The sequence below is a fragment of the Chinchilla lanigera genome, unplaced genomic scaffold (genome assembly GCF_000276665.1).
Source record: "Chinchilla lanigera isolate Chin_1 unplaced genomic scaffold, ChiLan1.0 scaffold00112, whole genome shotgun sequence".
NCBI lineage: Eukaryota > Metazoa > Chordata > Mammalia > Rodentia > Chinchillidae > Chinchilla > Chinchilla lanigera.
In genome coordinates, this window is record NW_004955513.1 from 4,110,713 (window position 1) to 4,125,893 (window position 15,181).

General features: G+C 61.3%; 2 protein-coding genes across 2 annotated transcripts; one reads left to right on the top strand and one right to left on the bottom strand.

The window, feature by feature from the left end:
- Positions 1 to 3,890: 3,890 nt before the first annotated feature.
- On the top strand, positions 3,891 to 6,252 carry LOC102003680. The gene is made up of 3 exons (XM_013506579.1): positions 3,891 to 4,008; positions 4,792 to 5,220; positions 5,927 to 6,252. The coding sequence occupies exons 1-3, from the start codon at positions 3,891 to 3,893 to the stop codon at positions 5,980 to 5,982; spliced, it is 603 nt and encodes a 200-aa protein (XP_013362033.1). The 3' UTR covers positions 5,983 to 6,252.
- A 3,096-nt stretch (positions 6,253 to 9,348) lies between these two features.
- Positions 9,349 to 13,252, bottom strand: Fam69b (family with sequence similarity 69, member B; the record flags this gene model as incomplete). The annotated part of the gene is given in 4 exon segments (XM_005408647.2): positions 9,349 to 10,342; positions 10,733 to 10,909; positions 10,999 to 11,106; positions 13,118 to 13,252. Coding segments are annotated over 4 exon segments (1,233 nt in total), but the record flags the coding sequence as incomplete, so codon positions are not given.
- Between the last annotated feature and the right edge of the window lie 1,929 nt (positions 13,253 to 15,181).

Sequence of the window (15,181 nt, forward strand, 5' to 3'; positions counted from 1 at the left end):
GCTGGCCGGGCGAACGAGGCTCAGTGCCGGGGTGGCGGCTGGCGGCTCTGCGTCCGTCCTGTGGGTGCTTTCTGCAGGTGCCGCCCACCGAGCCCCGTTCTGGGCGGAGGCGTTGATGGGGCGAGGGCTGTGAGGGCGACAGGGCGGGGCTCCAGCCCAAGGGTGAGGACGACCCGTTCCCCACCACCTGGAGGCTGAGGCAGGAAGCGGGAAGAGGCAGCCGCCCTTTAGGGCCCTGGCAGTGGGGCGTCGCCCTGAAGGGACAGACTAGGAATCTCTCCCCCTGGCCCCGAGCTGGAATCACCTCAGCAGCTTTTAACAGTAGCAGAGGCCTGTTGGAGTCCCCTCCAGGCCGGGTCACCTGCGGCGCGACCTTCGCAATCACACCCTGCAAGACTGCAAGGTGTGCGTGATCCGGCTGCGCTTCTCTCACAGCCCCGCCCCCAAGGCCCCTATCTCCACACCACGCCCTCCAGAAACCCCGCCCCCAATACACCAAGGACCGTCAGGCCACGCCCCTCTCGTGACTCCGCCCCGACACCGCCGCAAAGACCCAGGAAGGGTGCAAGGCCTGCGGACCTTCGTCCCATGGACAGGCGCAGGAGGGAGCGGTTCCACCGTGGCTGTGTTGGCCCTCGGGTTCTGCGCCTGGGGATGGAAAGTCCCTGTTGCCTGTGCCCCCATCTCTTGGAATCCATCTCCTGGCCAGCGTCGGCCAAAGCCAGGGACTGGACTTTGGAAGGAGGTGGGGGTGTCCGCGCCGCACAGCCCCTGTCCCTGCTGCCTGTGTCCAGGTGACACGCTCCAAAGCCACGACCCCTTGCGCAGGGTCTGCCCAGGTGCACCCAGCCAGGCAGCTCGCCCACAGGAGTGAGAGGGCACAGGTCCAGAGAGCGGCAGGGGCAGGCTGGGTGGGACGCGGCACCCTTTACTTGCCCCCGGGTGTCCAAGGTGGCCCGGGGACCATCCTGCCTCCTCCTACCACCTCCATAGCCGCTGACCAGAAGGAACTGCCGCTCAGAAGACAGGAACGCCCCTCCTGGCTCTAGGCAGCTGCCCCCTCTCTGAGGAGCCTCAGGGACAGGGATAGGGCAGAAATCAGGGAGGGACCAGGACCCCGAGGCCTTTATCTCCAAGGTCAGTGTGCCCACCCTGCAACTGCAGGAAAGAGCTGGCAGTGAGGACTTCAGACCCCACACTTTACACAGTCACCCTCACCCTGTGCCACCTTGTGGGGAGCTGTGTCATCGCCCCCCTAGGACAGAGCACGGAAGCCCTGGGTGCACACAGCTGGTCCCCTCCTTCACCTCGCTCAGGATGTGGTCTCAGGGCCCACGCGTGCACCCTAGCTCTCCTTCCCCGCCACACAGGCTGGGTGCTGATGCCCTGGACGCCTTTCCCAGGGTTGAGCTGGAATCCTGCAGTTACCCTGGGTTGCAGGTGTGTTCCCAGGCATCTGTCTCATCTGAAAGGGGTTCAGCCCAGGGCCCAGTGCGGCCAGTGGCAACTCCAGGAGGGCTCCGAGTCCTGAAGAATTCTCCTCCTCTTGGCCACCCTATCCTGGGAGCCCTGGGTGCCCAGGGTTGCCATCTACCAATGAACCCCTGGCACCTTTGGTTGGGCCCAGCGGCTGTCTCTCCCAGGCTCATGGGTTCTGTTGTCCCAGAGGCACGCACGTCCTAACACAGCATGGGAGGCGGTGGCAGACTGTAGTAGGGTGCAGGGTGGGAACGTGGGAAGAGCCTTTCCCAGGACACAAGGCTGCCAGAGGGTCTGGACAGGGTGCTGTTGGCCCTGTGCTCCATGCTGGGGAGGCTCCGGGACGGTGCCCGGACAGCCTGCCTTGCCTGGGGAAGAGAGAGGAGGAGGCCCGGGGGGAAAAGAGCAAAGCCACACAGTTCAACCCAGCGTAGCCAATAGCAGGCTCTTGGGCTGAGGAAAGGGGTGGGAAAGGGGCTCAGGGAAAGACCCTGCCCTGTGCCTGGCACCCAGGGGTGTGCAGGCCACCTGTGCCCAACCTGCCTTGGCCTGGCCCTCAGAGCCCTGTCCTTAGTCAGCAGCACTCAGGAGGGGCTGGGGATCCCTGAAAACCCCGCTGCAGTGGAGGCAGAGGGGGGACATGATCCTAGGCCCTTCCAAGTGGGAGCCCTTTGGTCTCGACAGGGCCTCTGCAGGGTCTGTCCTCAGCCAAGGGCACAGGGCATCAATGCTGGGCCCCTTTGGAGGAGGAGGTGCTGAGGATCTGCGTTTGGCCAGAGGCAAAGACAAGTTGTCTCCTGCAGGGCTGGGGTCTCAGACATGTGCCACTACACGGGGCAGCGTGACGGTCTTTTTCCTTTTTTCTTTTTTTTGTGGGGGGAGGGTCTTTTTGAGACAGGGTCTCACTATACAGTTCAGGCTGACCTTGAGCTCACGTAGCCCAGGCTGGTCTCGAACTTGCAGCTATCCTCCTGCCTCAGCCTCCCTAGCGCTGGGATTACAGGCGTGCGCCACCACACCTGGCCAGTTTTTATTTTTTTTATTTCTACTTTTATTTTTTTGGTAGCACGACAGTCTTGAAAGGGTTCAGAGGACTGCTCTGCTTTCCCCCAGGCGGGGCGGACCATGAATGAGGACACAGAGCCCATGAGGGTTGTACTCCTGTGTTTGTGGGTGCGGGAGCCCTGCTATGCCCATGTAGCCGAGAACCTCCCAGGACAATGCCATCTGTCACCACCCCCAAAGGAGCCCGTTGGTGTCTACCCAGGAAAGGGTGGTTGGGGAGTAAAACCTGACCAAGATGCTGAGGCTGAGGGAATTCTGCCTTCAGTCGGCCTTGGGTCCCAGCAGCCACAGCCCTTGGCCCAGGGCCTTCAGCCTGCCGGTTGACCTTGTGAGTGTTTCAGCTTCCCAGCCTCCCAACAGTAAGAGTCAGTTCTTTAAAACAAATTTCTCAACCCCTCATTTCTATGTAAATCTACCTACCTATCACCTGTCAACTCCCCATCAATCACCTGTCTGTCTGTCCATCCATCTACCTGTCATCTACCCACTAAACCTGTCTTTCTGTGTATGGTTTATTGATCCCATGTCTCTGGACAACCCTGAATAGCGCAGTTTACACAAGGAAAGAAGGGCTGGGGATCTAGCTCAGTGGCATAAGTGCCTGCCTGGCAAGCGCGAGGTCCTGGGTTCTATTTCTGGTACCAAAAACAAAAACAAAAAACAACAACAACAACAAAAAAAAAAAAAAACCAAGGAGATTGTTTCAAATCTGGAATAACAGAGATCTCAACAAAGAAAAGCCTACACGGGTCAGTCACACAGGTGAACCTGCCCAAGTGGGCATAGCAGTGATTCTTCTGGAACACTTCAGAAAACACAAGTGGCCATTTCCTCACTCCAGGGTGGGGCTGGCACTGGGCCTGATCTTGCTGTGCCAGAAGCACCAGCTCCGGAGGGGTCATCAGGGCTGCCTCCAGGCCAACAGCTGGTTGTGGGCTCTTCTGTAGTTCTCAGTGGTTCTGGGTCCTGTATGGCTCCAGCTCTGGAAACAGCAGTGAAAGTGGCTCTAGGTGTGGAGTCAGTGCTCCAGCTGATGCTGGGGCTCCTGGAGGGGCGCGTGACATCTGGGCTTGGGGGCAGGAGTGGCGTTGGCGCTGAAGGCCTTGCTGAGGCTGGTGTGGTCTCTAGAGCTGGTGCCATCTCTAACTCTGCAGCCAGCACAGCAGTTGGTGACAACGCTGCCTCTGCATCTGGAGTCGGTGCCGCAGCTGGTTCTGGATCAGTCCTGTTCTGGCCCTGGAGGCAGCACCAGGTCTGCTGGAGGTCAGGCCCAGTGCAGGAACAGGTTCTGGCACACAAGCGAGCTCAGGTGCCGACGCCAGTGCCCAGCAGTGCGTCTCCGGAACATGCTGTTGGTTCCAGCTCTGGGCCTGGCACCGACTCTGACCCTGACAATGCGTTGTGCGGCAGGTTCTGTTCCAGAGCCAGTGCTAGAGCTGGGCCTGAAGCCACACAGCAGTGGTGGTGAGGCGATAGGGTCTTTCCTGCCCATGGAAAGGCATGAAGAAAGGCTAGTCCTCTGCAGCTTTTCAGCTCCACGCTTCTGGCCCTGCCCCAGCTCCTGTCCGCTCTGGAACCAGAGCCACGCCACAGCCAGCAACACCACAGCCCCAGCACCCGGGCCTCCCTGGCCTCTGCCTGTGGCCGCGGGGAACGGGCTGAGCAAGGAGAGGTCTCTCTCCTGGTGCTCCCTCCTGTCCCTCCGGTCTGTCAGGCTGGATGATGAGTGGCCCAGGGCGAGGGCAGGGACAAGGCACTGCAGACGCCTGGCCTCTGTGGCCCAGACTTGTTATCCTGGGTCCAGAGCTGAAGTCCCTGCCCAACCTTGCCTCCTCCGGTGCCAAACATGTGGCCGGGCATATTTCTTCATCCTGAGACCTGAATTCCCCTCTAGCAGTGGACATGGGGTGCCCTGCCCCCAGCCTGGCCACCACCCCGTGACTATGGAGACTAAGGGTTTGGAACAGACAGAAAGCTCAGCTCCCGAGGGTCCCCCATGGGTCACCCCCATCTGTCTGGGCAGCCTCAGCAGGCACTGGGCAACCTGAGGTGTGCTAGAGGCCACGCAGAAGTGGGTGCATCGCGTGGCTCCCTCTCTGCCAGGGCAGAGGCTACTGGCGGGTCCCAGGCCCAAGGCAGGAGGGTGCCCAGGTGGCTTAGAAACGTCAGGGCAGAGCACTCAGGGCCCTGCATAAAAGAGGAGGCAAGCATCGCTGCCCGACCGCGGGGAACGCCGGTTGGTCACAGGTGGCTCAGGGGTGGCGGCCCAGGCCAAGACCCCGCGCGCGGGGAGCAGGGCAGGGAGGTTTGATGGGCGGGGCGCTGCGCCGGTCGCCCGCCCCGCGCGCTTCCCTGAGATAGCCCGGGTGCAGGCTGAGGCCCTGCGGGCCCTGCACCCGGGGCTGTGCGCTGGCGAGGCGCAATTGGACGCTAGAGGGCGCTACGGCGGCGGAGTCTGTCCCTCGCGGGCCGCCGTCCGCACTGGTATAAAGGGCGCGGCGCGGGACCGTGTGTCCTCTCGGCAGCCATGGAGGTCCGGCGGGGCGGTGGTGTGTGGTTATCGTGTTCGGCGGCGGGGAGAGGCCGCGCGCTCTCGTGGAGGTGGGCCCGGGCCCTGGATGGCTGCGGGTAATCTGACCTTCCCCCTGGAAAACAGCTGTAACTTTTATTTGTGCAGTAAGTTTTTTTTCTTTTTCGGTCTTTTTTTTTTTTGAGGCAGGGTCTCTCTGTGCAGTTCAGGCTGGCCTTGAGCTCACTTTGTAGCCCAGGCTGGTCTCGGAACTTACACGATCCTCCTGCCTCAGCCTCGCGAGTGCTGGGAGTGCTGGGATTACGGACGTGCGCCACCACGCCCGGCTGCAGTAAGCTTTGAGATAAGAAAATGAAAGGAACTTGGTGAGGTGCTCGCGGGTAAGGGAATCCCAGCCTCCAGGAGCAAGGTCATGAGTCAGGAGCGGAGCGTGGCGGCACACGCCTGCAGTCCCTGCACCCTGCAATCCCTGCACCCGGAGGGCTGAGACAGGAGGGTCTCTGCGAGTTCAAGCCAGCCTGCGCTGCATAGCGTGACCCTGTCGCAAGAACAGAGGAGGGGTTGGGACACAAATTTATACACACAGGGAGAAAGAGGAGGGAGTACCATGGGTTGGATCTTTCAAGAAGACCCCTTGTAAGCCGAAGCAGTTCTTTCTCTTGGGAGACAGTGTGCAGCAGAATAGTTTTTTCACAACACCGCGGCGTATTCTTGCTGATATCTGTATACTTTCTTTTTCTTTTGGTACCGGGAATTGAACTCAGGGTCTTGCACTTACCAGGCAAGTGCTTGTGCCGCTGAGCTATATCCCCTGCCTGAGATCTGTATAAAGCATGTTTTCTTCTCCCCTAGGGAGTTTGCCTGCCGGAGCCGGAACTCCTGTAAGGAGATGCTGGAGTCTTGAATGAGTTGACAGGTTGGTGCTGGAACAGGCCTCACACACACACAGTCAAACCTAAGTGATGACCTGGACCCCTGGGTCTTCAGCCTGCAGACCCTGCCCCTCGAGGCGTTGCAGGTGTGGCTGCTGTGTCACATCTGCGTCACTAGGTGGCAGAGAGAATCGAGGCTATGTCTACGCTCAGTGTTCTGACCCGTGAACGCCTGAATGATTAGTAGCCTGACACCGACAGAGCCATTGCAGGGTGCCATGTGCTTGCCGGCCACCTGGAGCCTGGTGAGTGAGGCCACCTTCTGCTGATGACCCTCAGTCACCTGAGGGTCTTGCAGTCCCACGGCAGGAGACAGGAGGTAGTTCACTGCCTGCAGGGAGGGGGTTTATTAGGTTGCCTCCTTAAAAACCATAGAAAGTAGTGCCTCCACTCTTTTTGAGACAGGGTCTCACCGTGTAGCTCAGGCTGGCCTTAAACTCATGGTAATCCCACCTCAGCCTCCTGAGTGCTGGGATTACAGGCCTGCACCCCCGTGCCTTGCTAGATGGCATGGTCAAAACCTAACAGTTGTACCAGCTTTTTAAAATCCCAGGGCCTTATTCCCGACACAGTAGCACACAGTAGTCCCAGCACTGGGTAGCTGAGGCAGAAGGATCACAAGCTCAAACCCAGCCTAGACAATTTAGACCTTGTCTCAAATTTTAAAATACCACTCGGGGTATCGGTCAGTGTTAGGGCCTCAGGGTCACTGCCAGTGCCATGGCAAAGAAAAACCTAGAGCATTTTCTTCCTGTGTCCCTTTCTCCATCATTGGAGGACTGTCCGTCACTGGTGGCCCTGGGAGAAGGTGGGCGTGTGAGTGCAGAAATCTCTGGCGGCCTCCCTGGTTACAGGTGCTGCAGAGGCAAGCGTGGTGCGTGATCCTCACTCTGGTCTGCCCGTTGGGGCCTTTTGTGAGTGTGGACAGGAAGAATTAAGTTCAGTGCGTCATTCATACTGTTCACCTTGCAGGGGGCTGTGGAAGGGCCCCCTTTTACTAGTAATGGGGAGGTCAGCCCTCCTGGAGGGAACAGCATCCCTGCATCTGCAGTTACTTCCCATCTGTTACCCGCGGTCACTGCAGTTCGCAGGTATTAGGGAAGCTACGAGCGGTGAGGCGCAGTCTCTGCATCTTGCCCTGGGCGCGAGGCATCCCTTTGGCTGTCAGTAAGCTCCAGCCCCACAGTGCTGGGGTCGTGTACCCCTCAGTTTACTGCATGGCTCCTAAGTGCAAGAGTAGCGATGCTGGCATTTCAGAGGAGCCGTCCTGCCCTGCCGTAAGTGAAAAGGTGAAGCTTGATCCTAGTGTGTTTGCTTAGGAGAAGATGGAGTATGTGTACGGTTTGCCCTGTCTGGTTTCTGACCATTTTTGGTATTTATGCAGGAAAGATGGTGACTGAAGGGGCTCTGCCTGATGCTCAGCCAGCAGAACCGGCCGGGAGCTGCATCCCAGTCAAGGTTAGGAGAAATGCAAGCTGGACCTGTGTGGGACGCTGGCTCTGGGGGTGCGCAGCTGCCCTACAGATGGGGTCCTGGACCTGCCAGCACCATGGCACAGCCACTCCTCTGTTCCTGTGACTTTGGGGCAAAGAGCAACTGGCTATTTCTACGCTCAGTGTTCGGAGACCAGTGAGCACTAAGAATGGTGTATAGCCTGACATTTCGGAACAGCAGCAGGGCTGTGGGCTTCGAGGGGCGCTGGCTGGCAGGCTTGCAGTGTAGTGGGTGGGCCAGCCTGGGTCTCCTTCCCAGACCTGCTTCCTGGGGAGAACTAAGAACCACCAAGCTGGCAGGCACAGACCCACAGTGGGGACCCTGTGTGAGTGACCAAGAACAGAATCCACCTCTGGTCTATTTGGGCCTGGGGAGGACCGCAGAGGTCCCCGCTGGCTTTATGCTGTGGGCGAGGCCAAGGCTGGGGCTTTCATGGGTTGCCCAAAGCTGTGCAGTCTGTTCTTAGCCCGCATGTCCCTCCCAGGAAGGGTGGAGGCCAGGGGTGCTGCCGTGTAACCTGCAGTGCCCAGGAAGTCCCGTGGTCCTGAAAGTCAGCGGCACCAGACCTTGCTGGGTCCAGCTCTGCAGTTGAGGCGCTTCCTGGCATCCTGCGGTGAACCCAGGTGAAAGCAGTGACACCTCACCGCCCTTCCTTCTGACCCCACCCCTCTGCCTTTTCCAGATCCGGAGCCTGTGAAGGAAGGGGTCTGGCTACACGCTGTGTGGTGGGTCAGACAGGCACAGGTGCAGCTTCAGGACTGGACGCTGTGCGAGTGGACACTGCCCACCCATCTGGGCCTTGGCCAGTGCTGTGCTGTGCAGCTCCATGCAGGGAAGGCCAGGGACCCGGGGTCAGGGCTGCCTGGCTCTTCATTCTCTTGGCCCAGTTCCTGTGCTGACTGATGGGGATCATCCTGCTGTCAACCACTGCATCTTGCCTGAAATGGGAAAATACAACAGGGGAAAGGGCAGCTTAAGTGGAAAGTGGAGTGGGGCCCTTAGCACCGAGATCATGGGAAGCTGTGGTTGGAACCTGGGAATTTAAGCTGGAACTTGTTATGCAGAAAACAATAAAGCGAACTAAAAGGTTTGTTGGTGTTCTTGGGAGGGTGGTTGTGTGCTGGCAGAGACAAGAACCAAGAGACTTGCGTGGGGATCAGGCCCTGCTGCGGGGGACCTTACTGGCTGGGTCCTCGTGGAGAAGAGTTGTGGACCCTTATTGGGTACTCTTATTCGGTCACTTGGCTACTTCCCAAAAAATGAATTATACAGATAATAGGTAGACTGGTGGCTTTGTTTTTAAACAGGGTTTGGCTATGTTGTACATGCTGTCCTTGAATTATGTGATCCAGGAAATCCTGTCTCAGCCTCCCAAGTGCTGGGATTATAGGTGTGTGCCACTATGCCCAGTTCTTGCATAAATCTATCACTGCCTCATCACTAGCACCCGCCTGTATTTTGAGACAGGGTCTCACTAGCCCAAAACCTACGGTGGTCCTCCTGCCTCAGCCTCCCAAGTGCTGGGTTTACAGGGGTGTACCACCCCACCCAGCAAACACCTCTCTACCTGCTGATAGGTACCCAGTGTAAACTAGGTGGTAGAGCACCTGTCAAGCACAGAAGGCTCCCAAGTTGAATCTCTATCACAAAATGAGTCCAGCACACACCTGGAATCTCAGCACTGAGAAGCTGAGGTAGGAGGATGGAAAGACTAATTGCTCCCAGGCCTGGTCAGAAGTTCAAGGTGTGCTCAGGCTTTGACTCAAACAGCTGTTGACCCCCTGACACCAAGCTGACAGCAGGCCACCCTCGTGAGGGAGACCCCCATGCAGTGGGCATGGCTCCTTGTGCCCTTGCATCACACAAAAGCCATTTATTTACATCTGCTCTTCAGAGCCTGCCCACTAGGTCAGGCGGTGCCCCCACCCTCCTGCCCTCTCTGACCCCAGCCTTTGCTGTGGAGGTGGGGCCGAAGTGGACAGCCTGGTGCCCCTAGGGATAGGGGCCCCTGCTGTGGGTGTCACGCTCCTTAGGAGTACTTGGTGTTGGAGATCTCCTTCCAGAGCAGCGTCTTGAGGTGGCTGAGCACCAGCGAGTGGTGGGCCTCCACCTGGCTGGCCAGCCCGCTCAGCGTGGTGCAGGTGCGCAGCTGTTTGCTCAGCTCCTCGCGCAGGTCGGCAGGCGCGCCAGGCAGCAGGTAGTCCCGCAGCAGCTCGCACACCTTGGCCAGGTTGGGCTGGAGGAGGTCGCCCTTGCACTGCCGCATAAGCCGGTCACAGGGGGCCCTGCAGTCACGCCCGTAGGTGCAGTCGGCACTGCGCTCGCAGCGGCGGCCCTGCAGGAAGCGGCGCACGGTGGCCTCAGGTGCCACCTGCTGCAGGTCGGCCATCTTGAAGTCGTAGGTGGCTGTGTAGCCCACGTTGGCCAGCGTGGTCTCACACATGTAGAAGGTCCCGTAGGAGCCGTGGAAGAGCTCCTCCACGAACTCCAGCAGGCCGATGGCAATCTTGGCACGCCAGGGCCACGCAGGCCCGAACCACTGCTGCAGAGCCCTGTGCAGCGCGGGGGGCAGCAGCGGGCGCAGCAGCGGGGGCAGCATGGCCCCGGGCCAGGAGCCGTGGGGCGCGCCCTCGGTGAGGTAGAGGTCCCCGCAGCAGCCCAGCAGCCGCGAGGCGTGCTCCTTCTCCTGCAGGGACAGCAGCAGCAGGAACTCATTGCGCTGCAGCAGGGCCCACACAGACTTGGCCTCCGCCAGGGACACTCGGCTGTCCTTGTTGAAGTCGGCCATGAGCAGGACCTGGCCGACCAGCGCCGGCAGGGAGGGCAAGTCTCCCAGGTTCGCCTGGTGTTGGGACCGGAGGGGAGGGAGGCCAAGTCACTTGAGGACCAGGAGCTCTACTCCACCAGCAGAGCACAGGACCTGCCCTGGTCCCCTTGGGTCCCCTGAGCCAGCAGAACCCGGCCCTAGGACCTCTGCTGTTCAGGCCCCCCCACCCAGCACACCTCCGGCATGCTGACTCGTCCCTGGAGTACGTGAGGGTCCCAGCGAGGCCCTGGTGCTGGCTGGAGGCCTGGGCAGCAAGGCCTTCCCCTCAGGGAACCCCCAGGCTCTGCCCACTCACCTGTCCACTGCCCTAGAAAGGCCCCTTTCCCGCTGCCTCTGCCTGCAGGGTGCAGGGAGGCCTGCCGCATGGTCCCCTCAGGCCCACCCAGGCCTGGGCAGCACGCTGACCTTGAGGAAGCTCAGGGTCATCTCCCGGAACTCCTTGATGGACGTGCCCCGTGTGGGCTTGTCAAACAGCACCAGCTCCTGCCGGGGTGCCGTCTCCGGCCGGGCCTTAACATTCAGGGCCTCCTCGATGCTGCACTTGATGGTCACCTCCTTGTCCTGCCACAGCCCACTGTACACCTGGACGAGGCCACAGGGACCCTCTGTGTGGATGCCCCCCTCCCACGGTGGGTGCAGCAGCTCAGGCCCACCTAGCCCTGCCCACATACCTGCTGGCCCGGGGCCGGGGATAGGCAGGTCCGCCACTCCACTGTGCGCAGCTCACACAGGTCCCGGCAGATGGAGCCTGAGATGATGCCCTTGCGGTACTGGTCACACTAGGGATGTGGGAGCCAGGGTGTGGCTGGGGTGCAGGCTAGTGGCTGCAGCCCCACCTTCATGGATGCCCTCAGTCCAAGGGCCAGCAGGGGCCCCTGCGAGGAGGCATGTCACACAGCAATGAGCCCACCAGGGTGGGCATCCAGGGTACCCAGGCCTGAAGCCCCCATCACACCTGTCAGCTGCGCAGGACCTGGTTGAAGCCACAGCACTGCTCTCAGCCTCAACTGTGGTGGTTCCCACTGCCTCATGGTGGCCTGGCACCCATGGGCAGCACCCATGTCCTGGCATGCATGGAGGCTGCTGTCATGGCAACCATGCCTGCCATCCTACCCTGTGACAGCAGGTCCCTGGCAGAACTCTACAGAACTGAAGCCTCTCTGACCAGAAGGCAAAGGCCAGGCTCAGAAATACGGGGGCGACCCCAGGCCAGGTCCCCAGGGCAAGCAACTAGACTCAGGTCAGACAAGTCACATGGGCTCTGCCAGTGTAAATCATTTCCTGTTTCCTGTCCAAGGTCCCTGTGAGCACCCTGGCTGGCCCCTGGATTCCATGAGGTGTTGGGGACCCTTGAAATGGCTCCATCCTTGGGTGTTGCAGTGCCCACTCCCCTGGCCTGGGCATCTGTCCTCCCACAAGGAGGACCTGGCCCTGATGTTCCATCCTGTGTGCAGGAAAAGCCAGACCTCACTGCCACCCCCCTGCCCCCCTCACAGCTGAGCTGCCGGTCACTGTCAGCTTAAAAACCAGCACATGGGGCTGGGCGGCAACCACTCCCTGTCTGTCCCTCCTGCCACGCCTCCCCCAGGCACCTCATCAGCCAGGGAGTCAGGTTCAGCAGTAAGATCAGCCCAGCCCACCCTGGACAGGGCCTTGGAGCTGTGTCTGGGGTGGGGGTGCGCTCCTGGACACACATCTCAGTTACCATGGAGCCCAGCAGCAGTGGAGCTGGCAGGAGTCGGGGAGGGGAGTGTGCAGCCATCGGAGGGCAGGAGGCAGCAGGGCCAACCAGAGGCATGGAGCCGGGCCTCGTGAGCCCTGAGGGCAGTATCTATCCTGTGGCAGCCTGAGTGATGGCTCCTTGTCCCAATCAGAAAAGGAATAGGCAAAGGCAAAGCACACCGTGTGTTCCGCCCCCTCCACAAGGGGTCTGCTCCGACCCCAGACAGCACTAGTGACAAGGGTGTCCCTCCACAGGGCTCTGGGGCCTGGCCCAGGCGGGTGCCGGAGAGGCAGTGCTGCTGGTGGCCACACAGCAGCTGCGGGGAGGCAGTGCATCCAGGCCTGGGCCGCCAGCAGGCCCCACCCCGCTGTCCGACTCCCACCTCCCTTCTCTAGGCCTGGGAAGGGGCCGGCACGGACACTGAGTGAGCAGAGTATTCAGCCCTCTCCTGATGCTGCTGCCCATCGGGTCCCTCACCCCCAGTCTCGGTTTCCCCCTCTGCAGAATGGGCCAGGGTATGCAGTACCCAGCCTGAGTGCCACTCACACCAGGGACTGTGTGACCCTGGCATTGGTAGGTGGTGGCAGGGCCTCCTCTGGGAGGCTGGTCACGCCCTCAGGGCACTAAGACAGGCTTCACTTCTGGAACGGCTCCCCTCATCACAGGGCACCCCAAGAAGCAGGGAGTGACCTCAGCATGCACCCATGTGAGCAACTGCCTGCTCGCATGCACCCAGACACCCATGAGCTGGCACTCCCAGGCTCCCACGTGCACATGCTAACCCATGCATCCTCCCAGGATGGTGGCACCCCTGGCAGGTCCCAGGGAGGGGTCTAGGGGACCCTGCCCTGCAGCCTGCTTCCCTGGACCCAGAGGGGGCGGGGACTCTCTCCAGGCTGGGGGAGACGCCTGCCCCCAGCACCTGTGGAGCCCCTTCAGCCGTGCCTACTGCACCTACATGTCCCCCACAGCACCCTCCCCTGAACCCTAGTCTTCCCTGCACCCGATCCACCTCCAGCCCGAGGCACCGAGCCTCCCACCAGGTCTCCGAGGGGCCCCACACTTACGATGACCACCTGACAGACGTGGCCGCGGCAGAGCTCTGAGTAGGATGAGTAGTGCACGTACACCAGCCAGCTGCCCGCGAAGACGCCCAGCCAGACCAGCACCACGTACCTGACCCTGAGGCCCGGGAGCCGGCCCTGAGGGGAGGAGCCTGTGAGGATGCCTGCCAGGCACGCAGAGTCCCCACTTGGGGTGCTGTGACCCTCGTGGCCCTGTCCCAGCTTGCAGACCCACTGCCCAGCTGGTGGGCACCACTCTGCAGCCGCAAGAACCGCCCAGGGCTTTCCCCGAAGGGGGCATGAGGGTCTGCAGCAAGGCTCCCACCCTGGGGAGCTAAAAACAGGTCAAAGTGGGGGACTGAGATAGCTTTCCTTTTCCGCTCGTCCTACCCCACTCCCAACACTGCCCTGACGCGAGGCTGGTGAGTTGCCAGGCAGGGAGCTGTGGCCTCGGGCACCCCCATCACACCCTGGGAGGTGTCCACAGCCTTGCACATCACAGCCACAGCCATGGTGACACACTCACGCATCTGTGGACGGGTGATGGACCCTCGATATGGCATCTACCCACACCACAGGTGCTACCAGCCTTAGCTGGGCAAGTGCCTCAGGATACGCCAGGCGGAAGGAGCTCGTCACCTGAGACACGTGGGGAGGGCCTGTCCTCTGCAGCCCCTCCGCCTCAGTTTTCCTAGCTGGCAGGTGGGAGCATAGAGTATGGGGGTTCCAGGATCCCTGAATCCAAGCAGGGTCTCTAAGGATGACAGCCAGGGACCCCACACCTTCATGTATTATAGCCTGTGAGAGGGGCTCAGACAGCCTGAACCAGGAGGGACAGACAGGAATGGCTCAGGACCGGGCCAAGGAAGGCAGGAGGGCAGGTTGGAGCGCAGCTACCCCAGAAGACATCCCTGCTGCCACGGAGCGCCTCTTGTGGCCTCCGGCTGCTGGGCAGCTGACAAAGAACAGGCCAGCCTCCCTTCATGGACCTCCCTCCTGATCAAGCCTTCTCTGCCCTGGTTACCAACTCCTCGGGGACCAGGCCCAGCCCAGTCAGTGGGGTGCCCCCACCCAGCTTCCCAGATTCCAGGGCACTGGGCGGCCACCCCCGGAGGAGCTGCGGCAGGGGTTCCCAGAGCCACAGCCTAGGGACCCTGGGCAGAGAGAAGCAGGACTCGAGGTCCTCGGTCTTGATCAAGGCTCTACACTACAGTCTGTTTCCGTCAGATCTGTCCATAGTGAAAAACAGGAAAACAGTGACAGTGGGGGCGGGATGCTGCCAGGACAGGACAAGGTCAGGACTTCTGGCTGCGGGCCAGCAGAAGAAAGGTGGGTTGGGCCAGTGCTGGACCAGGGGACCACTCCTTTCCCAGCTATCCCCAATGGGTTGCCAGGCCCTGGCACAGGTGGCTCTGCTCTGGCCAGACCCTAGGTGTCCATCTCCCCCGGGGGTATCCCTGAACCCTGGCAGGTGCCACTCATCATGGGTCCCCAGAAGCTGGGTGGGGGCAGATGGCAAGCTCCAGCTTGCGGGATCCCCCTTAGGATGTGGGGTGTCGGAACAGCACAGGGACCCCTACCCAGGAAGCGAGCCTGTGCCAGGTGGCGTCCTGCCCCCCACTGCAGAAAGAGCTGGGGCAGGAGCTGGGCCTGGGTGCAGGCCGCACCCCCGCCCACCCTACCTAGGGGGCACCCTCAGCCGCCGCTCCTCCCGCTGGGGGAGCACGGTCTCTGCCGAGCATCCTCGGCGGCCCCTTCCCGGCCTAGCAGAGCATCCTGAGCCCCGCCTAGGGGGAGCATCCTCAGCCCCCGGCTCCACCGCGTCCGCGGGAGCCCACACCTGCGGAGCCGGCGCCGGGCGCAGGGTCTCTGCGGCCTGAGCTCAGCCCACCGCCCTCTTTCCGGAGGGAGGTGGGGGCAGGCCAGGCACCGGCCCCTTCCCCGGGCGCTGGCGGGCGGCGCGGATCCCGCAGCCGAGGGGGACGGAGCGACGGTGACTCTCAAGGTCGCGGGGATCGGGGTCCGGCGGCGGCGTCCTCCCCAGGTGACCCCGCGCCGAGCCTCGCG